At 42.4% G+C, this 17,384-nt stretch overlaps 1 protein-coding gene across 8 annotated transcripts in view; it reads left to right on the plus strand.

Annotated features, from left to right (window-relative positions):
• Positions 1–17,384, plus strand: part of TNFRSF14 (TNF receptor superfamily member 14) — a 465,083-nt gene that overhangs the window by 227,943 nt on the left and 219,756 nt on the right. For 6 of the 8 annotated variants that reach the window (XR_011204948.1, XM_069239916.1, XM_069239910.1 and 3 more), the window contains one exon: positions 9,773–9,869. The exons of the other annotated variants lie outside the window; for them this stretch is intronic. Coding sequence is in view for 5 of the 6 variants with exons in the window: in XM_069239916.1 (XP_069096017.1) it covers positions 9,773–9,869 (97 nt within the window). In the remaining variant the exon portion in view is untranslated. The remainder of the gene's footprint in view (positions 1–9,772; positions 9,870–17,384) is intronic. 8 annotated transcript variants of the gene reach the window in all.

Below are 17,384 nucleotides of genomic sequence, written 5' to 3' on the forward strand. Positions count from 1 at the left end.
GGGGAGAGGTAGGGTCCGCACCAGAGGAGCCTCTCAGCAGCACTCTGCCTCTTCCTCATCCTCTGGCGGGGTGCAGCAGGGGAAGCAGCCTTAGGCTTCCACCATTTCCAACTCACGCCTCTCCTGTAGGGGGAAGATTACAGCATTTTCTCACCAAATGGGAGACTGTTACGTCGGACAATTGGGTTCTCAGTGTTGTGGGAAAAGGCTACACCCTTCCTTTTCGGGAGTTTCCGCCCCTCATCCCGCCCCGCCCTTCGTATTGTTCACAAGAACACCTCCTGTTGCTAGAACAGGAGGTAGAAGTCCTCCTTTTAAAGGGCGCGGTGGAGTTGGTCCCGGAGCAGGAAAGGGGTCAAGGAGTTTACTCAAGGTATTTCCTGATTCCCAAGAAGGATGGTCGTTTGATCTTGAATTGGTTCCTCAAGCAGGAAAAGTTCAAGATGCTGACCCTAGCACAGGTGCTTTTGGCGTTGAACATGGAAGACTGGATGGTGTCTGTCGACTTGCAGGATGCTTACTTTCATATCCCGATACTCAAGTCACACAGGAAGTATCTCCGGTTTGTGGTGGGATCGCAACACTATCAGTTTGCGGTCCTTCCGTTTGGTCTTACTTCAGCACCTCGAGTCTTCACGAAGGTGATGTCGGTGGTTGCGGCAGAGCTCAGAAGGAAGGGGATAGCAGTATTCCCTTACTTGGACGACTGGTTGATCAAAGCCAAGTCCCCGGAGCTTGTGTTGCGTCATCTGCAGTCAACAACCCAGTTGTTGTTCGACCTGGGTTTTTCGGTGAACGAGCCCAAATCTCACCTAGAGCCCTCTCAGCGCCTCCTGTTCATAGGGGCAGTACTGGATACAACATTGGGTCGGGCCTTTCCTCCGCCTCAGCGGATTCAAGATATTCAGGATTTGGTTCCAATGTTTCGAAATGGAGCGGTAGTTCCAGTCCTCAAGGTCCTTCGTCTGCTCGGTCTTTTTGCCTCCTGCATTCTGTTGGTCACGCATGCTCGCTGGCACATGAGGGCTCTTCAGTGGTGCCTCCGAAGGCAGTGGTCTCAACACAGAGGGGATCTAGAGGGTACTGTCAAGATCTCCAGAGATGCTGCTGTGGATTTGAAGTGGTGGATTGTAAGCAACAATCTTTCGCAAGGAAAGCCGTTCCAGCAGTCGCCACCAGTGGCCACAGTCATAACGGATGCTTCCACTCTAGGGTGGGGAGCTCATCTGGGGGATCTGGAGATCAAAGGTCTTTGGTCTCCAGAGGAACAGATTTTTCACATCAATCTGTTAGAATTACGGGCTGTACGTCTGGCTCTCAAGGCCTTCCTCCCTTCCCTTCGTGGTCAGTCGGTACAGGTCCTAACGGACAATACTACCACGATGTGGTACATAAACAAGCAGGGAGGAGTGGGGTCGTACCTTCTCTGCAGAGAAGCTCTTCGACTATGGTCCTGGGCAAAGGACCATCGGATTTGCTTGATAGCAAACCATCTGGCCGGAGTTTTGAACGTGCGTGCGGACAGTCTCAGTCGCCACTTCTCGGCAGACCACGAGTGGCGTCTCCATCCAGATCAAGTCCGTTTAATCTTCCAGAGGTGGGGGTTTCCTCGGGTAGATCTGTTCGCCACTCGAGAGAACGCGTATTGTCCGTTGTTCTGCAGCCTTCAGTATCCGATGCAGGAAGCGTTGGGGGACGCGTTTCAAATGACCTGGTGCGGCCAGTTGCTTTACGCGTTTCCTCCCATACCCTTGATTCCTCGAGTATTGAGGAAGATTCGCCAAGACCGGGCTCTAGTAATCTTAATAGCTCCGGATTGGCCAAGGAGGGTGTGGTACTCCGACCTTCTCCAACTCTCAATGTGCCCGCCGCTCCGTCTCCCTTTCAGGGCAGACCTCCTCTCGCAGTCGCAGGGGCAGGTTCTACACCCCAACCTCCAGAGTCTGCACCTACATGCCTGGAGATTGAACGGGGCAACCTGAGTTCCTTCTCTCTCCCGCCTGAGGTAGTGGATGTTATATTAGCGGCCAGGCGACACTCCACTAAATCTATCTACGCTAATAGGTGGTCTAAATTTGTTGCGTGGTGTGGAGAGAGGCAGATTGATCCTTTGCATGCTCATCTATCGGACGTTTTGTCTTTTGCTCTATCTCTGGCGCAGAAAGGTTGTGCAGTGGCTACCATTAAAGGTTATTTATCGGCCTTGTCAGCCTTCTTATGTCTTCCAGACCAACCATCTTTATTTAAATCCCCTATTGTTATCAGATTCTTGAAAGGTCTTCTAAATCAATATCCTCCAAAGCCATTCGTTATGCCGCAATGGGATTTGTCCTTAGTCCTGACTTTCCTTATGGGGTCCCCTTTTGAACCTATGCATTCTTGCCCCTTGAGGTATTTGGTTTTAAAAACAGTCTTCCTGATAGCTATAACATCAGCAAGGAGAGTGAGTGAGTTGCAGGCCTTATCAGTAAAACCCCCTTATACAACTTTTTATGGGGATAAGGTGGTGTTGAGGACCAAGGCTGCTTTCCTCCCGAAGGTTGTTTCACCCTTCCATTTGGCTCAGGCAATTACTTTGTCCACGTTCTATCCTCCGCCTCATCCTTCCAAAGAGGAAGAAAGACAGCACCGTCTGGACCCAAAGAGAGCGTTGAGCTTCTTTATCGATAGAACAAAGGATTTCAGGCTGGAGGATCAGCTGTTTATTGGATACGTGGGCAAGAGGAGAGGAAAGGCAGTCCACAAGAGAACACTATCCAGGTGGGTTGTTCTTTGCATTAAAATCTGTTACTCTTTGGCAAAGAAGGATCCTCCTGAGGGCATTAGAGCTCATTCCACCAGAGCTAAGTCGGCCACTTCGGCCTTGGCCAGAGGTGTTCCTGTGGTCGACATCTGCAAGGCCGCAACTTGGTCGTCCCTTCACACTTTTGCAAAACATTACTGTTTGGATTCTGAGGTTAGAAGGGACGGCCATTTTGCACGGTCAGTGCTGCAGGATTTCTTGGTTTGACCATTTAGGCACCCACCGCCGGGCGTGGTACTGCTTTGGGACTCTATTCATGAGGTGAGGAATCCACAGGTAGTTGTATCCGTCAGAAGAACGAGTTACTTACCTTCGGTAACGACTTTTCTGGTGGATACATTAGCTACCTGTGGATTCCTCACGGTCCCACCCGCCTCCCCGTTGCCTTTCTGGTCTTACCAAGTAATCCTTGAGTGCGCTCCTCTTGGTCTTTGAGGGTGCAATAGATGTATATATAATATATTTATATATATATATGTATATATGTATATATCTTTATGTATATACTTGGTGTGTGTATATATTTTAAAAGAGAGAGTTTTATATATATATATATGTACATAAAAAGATTTACAGTTATTCATACAATGTGGTGTATTTTTACAATATAATGGATGTTGCCTTGCTCTTTCATTGCATTGCCTGGTTGTTCTCATGCACGTAAAAAATGATTGGTACTGACGTCCGCACGTCGTCGAGGACCTCTTATTGCCTGTATGACGTCAGACGGCGTCGCGTGGGCGACAGTGACGTCCTCGTCGACGTGCAGAGACTAGTAAGAAGATTTCCGTCGAATGCTGGCTCCATGGGAGTATTCATGAGGTGAGGAATCCACAGGTAGCTAATGTATCCACCAGAAAAGTCGTTACCGAAGGTAAGTAACTCGTTCATTTTTCCTATCTTCCAGTGTGCTGACTCGCAAAAGGACATGACCCCTTGTTTTCTTCAAACTAGAAGCTGAATGTAACCATAGTAGATCCGTTCTCATGAAAATGCACATTGCTTGTAGAAATATTAGACAAAATGCAACAGTGTAGATTAATGTAATGTACAAGGTCATTCAAACCGGTGAAGACAATGGAACTACTGCCCAAAAGATGTGCAAAGAATTACAGAAGGATGAAATCATACCGCACGTGCTACCTCTGAAGACGTCAATCATGTGGACCAATGAAATGTCTGTAAAATAATATGGGGTGAAAGATTAATGACATAATAGATTTTCCAATTGGATAAGGATAGTGGGGTATAACTAAGGTCCAATAGAAATGTACAACGAAAAAGGGATAAAAACCCATGACACGGGGAGCCATTTAGAATAAGGTAGGGAATGCTATTGATTTTATCCAAAAACTTTGTCACTCTGTTTGGTGACTTACTTGGTTTTACTTAAACCATCCTTTCCTTAGATAGCCCATTTTACACTTTACCTCCTTATGAGGGAAGTGCCCCCATTTTGCCCCGGAGCTGAGTTCTGACTGATGGCGGTTTGACTGATGTCCTGAAGACGAAGACTGAACCTGTGCGCTGGCCTAAACCTTGGAGGGTAATTATGACAATGCGTTTGTGATTTGTCTGTATGTTTTTTCTTTCTAGGTACCAACTGCTTACCTTTTGACAGAGACCATAGATAGATGTTTTCCAAATTGGTGTTCTAAATTGTTTTGCATGAAGCCCAACATGCCAGTGCTAATTAGCGGTTAGGACAGGTGTTCACTAAACTGACGCAAATAGACAAACGACCAAATCTATGCTTTGTTGAACTGACGTGTTATTGACACTCTGCTAAATTGATCTATGTTTACGCTGTGTTATGTGTTGATGTTTGTGATTCTCACCTTACTGAAATCTTATCAAAGTTGCCATATCGTGACTATGCTATTATGTTTCTTGGTTTTGAGATTAACACATCTGCTTCTAGAATTGTAACCAATAGGGAATAAAACTCATAAAATTCTACTAAACTGGTGTGGTTATTCATGACGGCAAGGTCATGGTAGAGTCTTGAATTGATTAATGAATTTGACTAAAGTGAAATGTATTGTTGTGATAAATATTGGTGACATTATTGACGTATTGTTTGACATATTGATTAGCTATCTCGTCCTAAGGTGTCTCTCAACTGGGTCAAAAGATTCATTGGCCTAAAACGAGTCCTGATGTGTAATAAATTATCATAAAGGGACGTGTTAACAGGTGGATGGGGTGGGGTGGGTTTGGGGAGCGGGTGGGCTCCCACTATTTACTTTAGTTATGTTATTATTTCTCTCTTCTTTCCTCACTCTCTTTTTCCTGCACCCATTTCACCAACTCCCGCTGATGACTGCCATTATGCCCTAGCTGTGCCAGAATCACCCTCACATTGACTCAAGATGGGCTACCTAAACCCTCAAATATTAACTGGCAGAGGTTATGATCCTCCCTGTTCTTCAAAAAGATAACTCCAAACCTTGCACAAACCAAACTACACATCCTGCACAGAACACACTTTACCCCACACCGACTTGCAACGCTAGGCATCTCAGACAATGACAACTGTTGGAGCTACAACGCACCTCATTAAGACTCGCGTCATGTTATTAAAATGCCCCCTACTACGCAATTTTTGGACCAAAGTTCATGACACTACTGAAGATATTCTACAAACTAAGCTTCCCAGGTCTTTCTCTTTTTCTGTATGCAGCACCTTTCATCCTGTATACAGACGAGTGAGACGAGAAGACCTTCTGTTAGCCGATATACTATTTACACTTGCCCATAAAACCATCCTATCCACCTAGAAGTCACTGGGAAATGCTTCTAACAACACCTGGTGGGAGTGGTTTAGATATATTAGGGGTGCACATTCCATTCTCTCAACCCAGTACCCCTGGATCTCTGTGACAAGGCCCTTTGGAATAAAAATTGATAAATACATCGAACTGGTTAACCCATCTTAGACAGCACCTCTCCCCCTCCCAGGCTCACCTCATAACATGGATGCTACAATAAAATTGCTGTTCTAATGAAATTTCCCTGGCACAGTTTAGACTTGCCTACAGATTACTACAGAGATACAGATAGATCACCAAGCCCCTTTTCTTCCCTTACCCCCAAATTCTTCTTTCCTACTTATTTCACTTTCTATCCTTTCACTCTTTCTTCTTCTGTTTATTGAGTTCCCACCATTCGGTGGAGCAATAAAAATTCCTTTATCTTGTTGAGTAACGATTTCATATTTTTACTGCTCCTGTAACCATATATGATCTATGTTTTCATATTTGTATTACATGCCGACTGTCGGTTCTGTAAACCTAAAACTTCAATTAAAAAAATATGAAATTGAAAAAAGAAATGCCTTGACATGATAAAATGTCTTTTCTGTGTAGGGTAGACATTGTCCTTATTGGACCGGCAATACTGGGTAAATTATCATGTACAGCCTTGGACTGAGCGTAAGATGAAATGTTGTGCAAAAGATCTAATAACACATTCTGAGTGAAAGGGCAACTGATAAAAATAATAAAACAGCACCGTTAAAATGAAGCTTTTGCTAAAATAATAAAATGAAATGCAACTTGGTGAAATAGCACAGGCCTCAGGCCCAGAGTTAAAATACATGTGCCCATGCAAAGCACTAAAATAACCCCATGACAAAGTGGTTTCTAATCATGGCAATAAGGCCCTATGTCGTGACTGGAGACACATGTGAAAAAATAGTCCCTCAGACTTCTAACTTCCATTGAAAATACATTTTTCCTTTTTGTAAGAACTTTGGGACTGAGAGACGAATCTGCACAAAACTTTCCAAAAACAGTGCATCCACTTTGGGTTCTTCTTGGCAAGTCTCTCGCAGTTTTGTTATTCGAGGGACACGAAAAAGGGGAGATCCAAAAGTGTGGTTTGCCTTTTTAATTCTCATAGGATTATTTGCTCTTCATCACAATAGAAGTACACCAAATGTAGCATGAAAATAGAACTTTAGTGAGGGAAGGGTGTTGGCTTTCTGTAAATCTATTCAGTAGCTGTTGAGAAGTTACAGTTATAAAAGGGTCTCTGGTTGTGCATGAAAAGATTAGGTTTTGGAGAAATCTGAATCGGTAATCTGCATACAATTGTAAATTCGATTTTGCCACTCTTCATGAATTCAAGAATAAAAAAAACACTCAAAGCTGAATTGCCTAAAGACCAAAAGCAGGGCAGGCCTTGAAAAATCATCAAGATGTTACTAGACCTGTAGGTGGAGTAACTTGAATAATCTACTTGACCTAGCTGTAATGTACTTGACCTGTAAACAGGTCTCAAATTGTGTGATCCTACACAAATATTTTATTTTACAGTCACCTTTTTCTTCATCCTCACATACAAGTGCACCTTCAAATATGTGAGTTCAGCATATCTGCTGTTCAAAAAGCCCTCTTTTTTTTAAATTAAATAGACTAAACGTTTGATGCATGTATAATAAGAATCTAGCCCACATCTAGGGTATACATGATCCATGACTTGCCTCTTAGTTTACTAATAGCATTGCCATCAGGGCAGGAGTGTTTCTCAGTTTGTTTAAATGCTCACTTATAATAAATGAATTACTAAAGCATGATGTGTAGAGCACTGTCATTTACAGACATTAAGCTTCCAAGAAATGTTGCAAAACTTTCCTAGTAACTTGCAGCTTTACTGATAAAGCTTTATAGTACTTTAACAATAATCTTTGAAAATTGGATTTCAGAAAACATATTTATCATTAGCACATCACTAAGTAAAGTGTTATGATTTGTTTTCATCCTATTGAAATATTTTTTCCATCACACAGAAGTACAAAAATGGCCTTTCACAACTACTGAAATATATTTTGAAATGTTTGTACAGCTGACTTAGTTATTTAAATGTGTGTCAGGAACAACTTGACACCCTACAGCCTTTAATTTTCAATACGTGTTTAAGAAGACCTTTTAAATTCTCTGAAAAAATACGGAGAAAAATGCATTTATGGTTGCAAAAAGAAACATAAAAAACACAGTAATTCACCCCTTATGATTTGGTAAACTAACCATAACTTGCTTGTGACCTAACATATTGCGTCACTTCACATGATAAATGACATCTCAAGTGACATAATTTAAAATATAATTGAGTGACACTGATACTTGGCAGTCACGTAATTTAGTAAGCTAAAGTCTGGCATGCCAATTTTCATGAAGATCCATCCAGTGGGGGAAAAAAGTAGCATTTTTCCCATTTCTGCTCAACCTCTGAATAGATTTACACCAAACATAGGGTGAAATTAGAACTCAAAACAAAGTGTGCCATTTTTTTGTTTGGTGTAAATCTGTTTAGTTTTAGAGATTTATGTATTTTTAAACATTTTCCAAGTGGGTCCTAATGGGTTAAGACTTCTGAATAATTCTGGTGCTTAAAATCGCATTTCAGAAAATGTGGCTGGCCCATGAAGTGGATTTATATTTTTTCAGACTGCTTGAAGTTCTTAATTTAAAAAAAAGAATGGGAACTTAATGCTGTGGAAAAAATCCACAGCCATGCGTCAGCACCACGAGATGTGCACGACCCCAGGCATCCATCAGCTTGAAAAATCACCAGAAAGGTTTTGCAATGATAAAATCCCAATTTTAATGAAAATCGGTATTTCGCAGCTGACATTTTGAGAGTTGCAAAAAGGCAGCATTTTTCATTAAAATCTAGAATGATCACAGAACATTTATAAGTGGAAAAATATGGGGGAAAAAAATATATATATATATATATATATATATATATATATATATATATATATATATATATGGAAAAACACAAAAAAAAACATAATTTTCCCGTTCGAAAATAACAGGAAAATGTACAGAAATATGTTTTTCTTTTAAATGAATGAAAAAAAGAAAAATAAAGCCAAATTATTTTTCGCTCCAAAAAATAAATGGGAAAATATGGAAAATTAGGTTCCTAATAAAATAAGGAGGGGGGTGAGGGAGAGGGGTGAAAAAGCTGTTGCTCACAGCCAAAGCAGGGGATGGCTGGCCACATGGGCAAACACCAAGAGTCAGCTGCCCATGGTGGACTGGTGCAGGGCATAGCCAAAGGCTCTATCCAACTTTAATCGGAAATGTAACCTCCTTTGTGTACAGCAGGGATTGACAACCTTTTAAAGGCCAAGCCCCTTTGGCCATCATGCAGCTGCTGGGTGCACGGCCTTGCAGCCAGCCCTCAAAGGCTGTGTACATGGTGGGGTTGGAAAGTATATGCCATTAAGAATGGAATTAGCTGAAAACGCTGAGTTATGGTTCTTGCTCAAAAACCCCAAACAACTGAAAATTCCCAGTTATGGTTAGCAACACACAGAACATACACCATAATCGTGCTGTCCACCGTGTTGTTATCTTTTAAAATGTTGTTTTGAACTTTGCTGACAATGTGGGTTTTCATGTTTTTTTGTCTACGATACATTGTGCTCTTGATTGAGTTCTAACAATCGTTGGAAGGGTTAACAATAAGGTTGTGGGATCTTGGAAGTACCATTCCGTTATTATTGAAGCATCAATGTTTAGTAAGCCCCAGCGAAGTCAATAATTTAATGTGCTACAAATTAAAAACATACTTTATTGTTACTGGTGGATTTTCTTTACCATTAACGGTAATTTTAAATAGTATGCACAAGTTTGCTTAATAGAGTAAGAATGAGCCTTGCAATGTGTTCTGAAAAGTATTGCTTGCGGTTAGTTGTTCTACGTACATAATGTATTAACTAGAAGTATATGCAGCACACTCAAATATGGAATACTTTAAGCTTATGTTTTGTTTCAACGTCCTTTAACTCTATTGAACACAACTGTTTGAAAACGTATGTTCTGTATGAATTTAATATCCAAAGTTGAAAAGATTTTTTCAACGATGATGGAGTTAGTAACAATGCATAACAGAAAAATATATTTAAATGAGGATATTTTCTTAACAACGAACCCCAATTATTTTGTTTTTAAGGTCATCTTCTTGAAAGGTGTTGCTCAATCACAAGATCCGTTGTGTGAATCAGGAGAGTACTTCATTGATGGAGATTGCTGTCCAATGTGTGACAGTGGTACGTGGAATTTTTCTAATCTGTGCATGCGTATAGTGGTTTGTTTGTTCAGAGACAAGTGTACTGTGAACAGATGATGGGTGAAATAAGGGTGGCAAGTGAGAATTAGAAGCATCTGTGGCATCAATGGCATCTGTGTCGCTGCAAAATTCCTGCACAGAAGTTGAATTATTGTTTTCTAAAGTCTGATATAAATGTTATGGGTTCTATTTAGATCACTGTTTTGATCCGCCCAGCACTATCGTCCTAGTGATATTGAAACCCATCTGAACACTGCTCCTGACAGTTTAGCACCAGCAATCCGGTATTTGCATGAGCGTATCATGACGTCACTTTGCATTCATATGCAGATACCTTCTTTGCAAGTGGAGCCTTGCAGTGGTATAGGTAGTAATGAAAGGTTTCTCTACTAACAGCAGCAACAGCAGCAATGCCATTACTCTTGGTAAAATCTGGCCCTCACTTGGTGGAGCTACCACAATAACTATCCTAAATGTCTAGGAGAGTAGTGCCAGTTGCCAAATCTCAATAGAACTATATTTAGAAAGTAGTACCATCAGTGCCTTGATCTAAATAGGACCATATATGGAAAGTATATCTGATCCACATTAGTTTGTCCACTGGGCTATTTCTTCTCACACACAAAACACATTTGTTGAATCTAGAAACCTCTTCAACACATTTTGTTGGTTTTGCGTTTAGGGAAACGAGGCTTTCACTAAGTTTCTGAACAGGAAAAATATATGTCAGAACATTTGCCCTAAATAGGGTGGACTGATGTGCATTGAGTGGCGGCCCCATGTCTATTGGAAACATGGTGTTTCCTCTGTCTCTAAATGGAGTGGAGAACCACAAGTTTTGCTAGACAAGACTTGTCAGATGTCCCATTTCCTCCATACCTTAAATGAGGCCCTTAGACTTCTAGGGTTTGTATTCTGGTCTGATAATCTCTCACAGGATCGCTCCTAAGAGGCAGCACAACTTTACGAAGTTTGCAGATAACAAGAGGCCTGTGTCGGATAGCAGTGTACAGATTTTGAAACATCTCTATTTAAAAAACAAAACAAAAAATACACTCTATATTTAGGCTTACCACGTGATTACACTTTGCAGAACAGAAGTGATTGCTGTGCATTTTACCCACTCCTCTTCTCTTGCACCAACACCTAAGTTGATGTCAACCAAACTTTAAATTGACGTACCAAATTTCAACTCTGCCAATGTTATGTGTTGTCTTGCGGATCTCGGAGACACTGTATTATATTCTGATTAAGTGTTTCGTTATTTATCTAGGGTTTGTATGATGTAATGTAATGTGAACATTTGTATCGTATATATTGTATTGTGTGATGACTTACATAGCAAGTAACCTATTACGCTTTGACCCAGGAGTGCTGTATAAGAATGTTAAATGAATGAATAGTAAAATCAAAACCTGCCTGCGTATTCCTGATTAGTCCCTCAAAGCCTCTTATAGAATCAAAAGAGACTACAGCAGTGGAATGACAGTGGTGCTTGAACTACTTGCCCTACAGGACAGAGTCAAACAAGCTTTAACTAAAAGTTTACAAAATTGCTATCATGACTGTTAAGCCTTCCTACTATGGTAGTAGATTCGTTCAAGACCTTAATAGTTAAGAGGATTATTTACAGTCTCTGATGAGATTTGTGAGCTGCTATGTAAGAGTAGTCTCTCTCAAAAACCACAAGATGATCTGACCACATAGGATCTTCAGTGATGACAACTTGATCGAAAACAACCAATCTCATCATTGGAATTTCTCCATCCACACTTGGCCCATGGGCATGCTGCACTTTTCCTGGTGCCCACACCAGTTCCCCTACTTTTGCCTGGGTGTGCTATGTTGGGCATTTTCTTTTCCAACTACTCAGTGACATTATCTTTATTTAAAAAAAAACAATGCTGGTGCAAAAATATGTTTTGTAGGTAATAAACATTGCAAAATGTTTTTATGGGTGAATTAGCCTAATCCAAAATGTCTAAGGGGTAGAATTCACCAGCTAAATCTTACAAATTTTACGCAATCTATAATCTTTGCTTTTGCAAAGTTGTGAACTTTTCGGATGTGAGAAAATAAATCACACAACCCTACATTTGTGCCATTGGTTTTCAAAGATTTGGAACATTGTTGCAGAAATTCAAGGGGATTCTCATATATAAGATAAAACCTATGATGTTTTTTAAAAGACATTGTTTATTGTTCACAGCTAACATAGCAATACAAAGAAACAGACCTAAACATTACCGCCATCCCCAAACAATTAACATGCAGTAGTGCGTTATCACAGATCAGACTCCATTGTATTAGGAATCACATGTAAACATATCCCAGGACTCTCCCCTCCAGTTACCACATTACACGGTTAACCTACTCCTCATCCTCAGAGGATTCATCTGGTGACCCTCCTTCCAACTTGGTCAGTAGCGCCCCCCCATACCTGGAGATCATCTGCCATCCTATTGTAGAGTCTGCATTTTTGAAGGAGTACTTCTTTAGCCACTGCCCAATCACCAACGTCCCGCCCCCAACCATCCACACTAGGACTCATTTGCCCCATCCAGGTAATTGTGACCCTCCTTTTCGCCAACAGTAGGAGCAATTGCAGGAATTAAAATTCCATTTTCCTTCCTCTACGCTTCTTAACATCTTCCAACAGGCAGACAACCAGGTCCCACTTTATCATTGTACCGAACACTGCTGCCACAAGCCACACCACAGTGTCACAGAAAGCATTGACCTGTGGGCAGTACCAAGCAAGGTGCAAAAAGGAGGCCACTTGCTCCTGGCAGCGATGGCATCCCACAGTTTTAGTGGGGTCTATCCTATGCAGCAATGCAGGAGTAATATATGTACGATGCAGGTAATTTAAAAAGAACAACTTAAATTGTGCATTACAGGACACCGTCTGGACCATAGAGCAGGACCTACTCCACTGTGCATCCTCAAGAGGCTTCCCTAGTTCCTCCGCCCATGCAACCCTGACTGGAAAGGGGGTCCTGGGTTTATCATCAAGCATGGCTTTGTACAGATGTTAAACAAGTTGTCTGGCTCCCCCCAATTCAACAATCCCCAGAATAGGAGTGAGCAGGGTGGGACAGTCTGTTATGTGGGCCCTATTTCCCAGACTATCAACTATAATGTTGTGAGTTAAGAACTTCCCAATCCCTATATAAAAGGTCTCTTGGGATGCTTCGAAAGTGATAAAGTCCTCACTAGGATTCAGGTCGCCGAGTGTCTCACATCTGGGTCCCCTCCATGCTGTGACAGCTACTGACCCTGCAAGATTACAGAATGCTGGTAGATCCATGAAAGTAAACTCTATAGTGAAGGAAGCAGCATCTTCACGGCTGGCTTCCATAAGGGTGCTGAGTATTTTATGAGGTACAAGACTTGGGTCCAATCCCGTCCGCCAGAGTGCAGCAGCTGTCGCAGTGTGGTGCCACGTGTCTCGTCCGCAAACTTTGCTTTCCCCCAGTTCTCTGCTCCCGACAGCCTGTGGGCTGCATGCTGCAACTGGGAGGCCAAATAGTATAACTCCAAGTTCGGGCCGCAAGCCCACCCTCCAGTGTGGGCAAGTACTGGAAGTCACGGCCTTCTCTACTTCTGCCTCTCACCCATATAAGCATTGTGAGAAGAGAGTTCCATCTCCTAAAGATCGACCGAGGAAGCGTATCGGGCAAGTGCTGCAATGTGTATAGGCATCGTGGCATAAACACCATCCTTGCCACGGCCACTCGTCCCATTAGAGACAGTGGAAGGGTGTTCCAAAATTGGACCAAGGCGCTCAGACCTTCCATCATTCTGTTAGTGTTACAGTGCTTCCTTTATTGTTCCTTGCACTCCTCCATGTTTTCCAGATACTGAAACTGTTCAGCTTTCCATCTCAATGGAAGTGATGGCAGAGAAGCAGATGATGGTAGAAGCAAAGGTAAGGACTCTCGTGGAGCAGTAAGACAGAAGAGATTGTTGTCAGCATAGAGGGACGCCAGATCAACCTGACATTTCCTGCAGAATTTATATGGCCAGTGGTTCCAGGACTAAAACAAAAAATAGGGGTGAGCGTGGGCAGCCCTCTTGCGTGCTCCTGCCCACCACCCAAGATTCCAAACACAGACATCCAACCTTCACCCTAGTCGTTGGTGCAGTATACATCAGATGCACCCACAACAGAAACTGCAGGCTGAATCCCATTGCTTCCAATTCAAACATCGGATAATGGCAACCCAAAGGATCAAAGGCCTTGGCTATATCAAAAGGGACCACCGCCATTTCTTCTCACCTATCCTCAACTTAATGTATGACATGCATCACTCCTTTCAGATTCATAGTAATGTTACATCCCAGTATAAACTTGCACTGGTCCGGGTGGACCATCTGGGAAATCAAAACCCCAACTGAAGAGCAAGGACTTTACAGAGAACCTTTGTGTCTGTGTTGATTATTGTGAGCGGGCGATAGGTGGATGGATCAGAGGCCGCTGGGCCTGTCTTTAAGACCCTAGTAATAAAGCCCTCTCACATGGATGGGGGCAAAACACCTCGATCCTGGTCCTCTAGGTACACCTCAAAACAGCCTTTGTGTAACCTCTAAGGTGAATGCCTGATAAAACTTGGCAGTAGAGCCTTCCGCACCTCCACCCCCAATGTTGCTTCTCCCCCAGAAGGCATGAAAGCGCAGTCCGGAACCACCTCCGGTGTGAGATCTGCATCGCCACCGCTCCCACCTGCGGGAGTGGGATACCTCCCAGGAAGCTGCCAATGTGCTCCGGATCTGGGCGGTGTGGACAGGAATATACCTGTTCCATATGTTCTTTAAGGGACTCTACTGTTTCGTGTTGAGTGTAGGCAGCCGGTCCCTGTGGTGTCCTAAGATGAAAAATAGGAGGTTGTGGTGTCTCCTGACAGAGGATCCAGGCCAAGAGCCGCCCAGAGCTGTCCCCCCTCTCTGAATAGCAACTGAGAATAGGACTTCAGAGTGTAGTGCTCCAGCCAGACCCTCACTGACGCCACCTGACGCTGTAACATCTTCTCCCCCAGGCGACCCTCTAAGTGGTCAGGGTGGAGCCTCTGAATCTCACCCAGCACACCCTCTTTATGAATGAGCTCCGACTGTAACGCTCTGCACACCACACAGGAGAGACCCACACATCGTCCCCTCAGAACTGCCTTCATCGACTCCTACTCCGTCACTAGGGTTTTTCTGCCCACAGGGTCCTGCAGTATCTCCAAGGGGAACCTCCACATGTATGGCGACCAGGGACCACCTCACCATTCAAACAAGCATGGTCAGAAAGGTAGGATAACAGATGGGATAACTCCTGTACTTTGGGAGCCAAGTTTGTTGACAGTAAAAGATGATCAAGCCTGCTGAAGGTACTTTGGGTCAGGGAGCGACAAGTGTGCTTCCGCTTCGTCAGGTGTAATTCCCTCCGACATCACATAGCCCTATTTGCGGCATGACCTCGAGCAGCTTGAATGTCATCATTGGTTTAGTATGCTGCCAAGGTGGATGTCGATCAAGCTTACCATCAGTAATACAGTTGAAGTCCTCCACACAAATCTATGAATTTTTAGTTGAGAAAGCTGGTGGAGTTGCAACTAATTTCTGAATTCATATAACATTTCATATGTACCAGCGGCAGGCACAAATAGAAGAATGCCACTTTAAAAGCTTACAACAAGGCATGTTTCTTTTATTTTATCCATTTTTGTAGCACGGTTTGATTTTAAGATTGAGGTTTTGAAACGTGGATTGAAAAAAATTACATTTCATAAAAAGCTCTCGATGAAAATATTTCAGACTGTGATTTTCGTATGCCATGTGACCACGAATAACAGCAACTATAAAGAATTGTCTCACTTACTTAAAAGAATTCCTATATAAAATGTAAGCTTATCACCAGAAAATCTGCAAGATACTTAAAATTCGAGGTATCGATGTAAGTCATTTTATACATTTAACCAAAGAAAAACCTTTGAAAAACAGACATGGACAAAGTACTTCAAATACAGTCACTCTTCCTCAATACTTATTGGAAAATATGTTGTGAAGACTTGGGTACAGAAATAATTTTTGCCCAGCACAAAACCGGGTCACAATTGTTACTGAGGCCTATTCACGGCGTAGCTTTGCTTAGACCAAAACCACTTTGCATTCATACCGTTCCAAATCCTTAAATTTTAAGGTGCAATCTGAGATAGTACATGTGCTGTTCCATGTTTCCATATTAGGGCCTAATCCCCGCCCATTGCTCAGCATTCATTAGCTTCATTGTTGTTCTTAGTTGACGTTTGGATAGCGCTTCAGGGCTTCAGTTTGGTTTAATCTGTGTATTTCCCCTGTCTCTGGGTGCATTGGCCAAGTACGGCTTTCTGTTTTTTGAGTGTCCCTCCAATGCTTCTGCTATCTGTCTTACCCTATTTTCCTTTCTACTTGAAGAACTTGGTTTTGCTCCCTGCTGTTATGTTACCGCTTGATTCCTGTGTTCATGTTTGCTCTGTTTTACTTTTCCACAGGTTTTTTTTAAATTGTTTTTTTTTATAAGTAACAATGCAAATGGTATAGGTCCACAATCCAGATACCAGTTTCAAGCATAAATGTGCATGGTAAACGTACAGCATGAGCATAAACGTAAGCATAAGCAAAAACAGTGGAGTCATCAAAGGTTGGAAGCATCCCGTTGCTCTCAAGGGATTAGTAATTAGGCTGTCCGCTAGGGACCTAAATATGATGCATTCACAGGTATCATACATTAATGCTGCATTCATAGACATGTCAGCACAGCAGGTGATAATATGTATGGGTTCATAGCCCACAGCCCCGGGAATGTGTCTCTAGGATACAGAAGAGGTACTGATAGACTAGTGTCTACAGGCATCTTGCGTGTGGTTTGCAGTCCCAGGTCTCCCCCTGTGACGACCCCAAAAGCATCCCTGTCTTCCCCTGGATCTCGGGGGAAAGGAACATCTCATGCGTGCTAGCGCAGGTTTTTTAATTAGAAATTTATTATTGAGTGTTTACGTACTTTAAATAATGAGTTGTGTAGAAAATGAATAACGTAGAAAAATAATGCATGCATTTGAAAATGTGACCTCGAAGAATGGGCACCAGTGTTCACAAAATGTACTAATTGATGATTAATACTTATGAAATATTGAATATGCACTAGATTAATGTAGTAATATGTCATATTAAGGGTTATGAAGTATGCTCTAGCTTTATCAATTGTAGGCCTTAACTTAGCGAGTGTCTTGGCCTAGTCTTGCCAGGCCTCATGCAGAAGCTGTATTTCTTAGCGGTTAATAGAAATGCTGACCGAGTGAATTAAACTGTGAAATGTCTATTGTCTTGTTAAAAGTGCTTAACAGAAGTTTTTTTCGTGAGAACCAACTGCCAGGAGATGATGTTCCCGCTAGTGTAACAACTTTTGTGTAATGTGTGTGAGATGTACTTTCCCAGGACGAGAACAATGAAGATACTGACTGGAGCTGAA

This window comes from Pleurodeles waltl, chromosome 6, assembly GCF_031143425.1.
Source record: "Pleurodeles waltl isolate 20211129_DDA chromosome 6, aPleWal1.hap1.20221129, whole genome shotgun sequence".
NCBI classification, from domain to species: Eukaryota; Metazoa; Chordata; class Amphibia; order Caudata; family Salamandridae; genus Pleurodeles; species Pleurodeles waltl.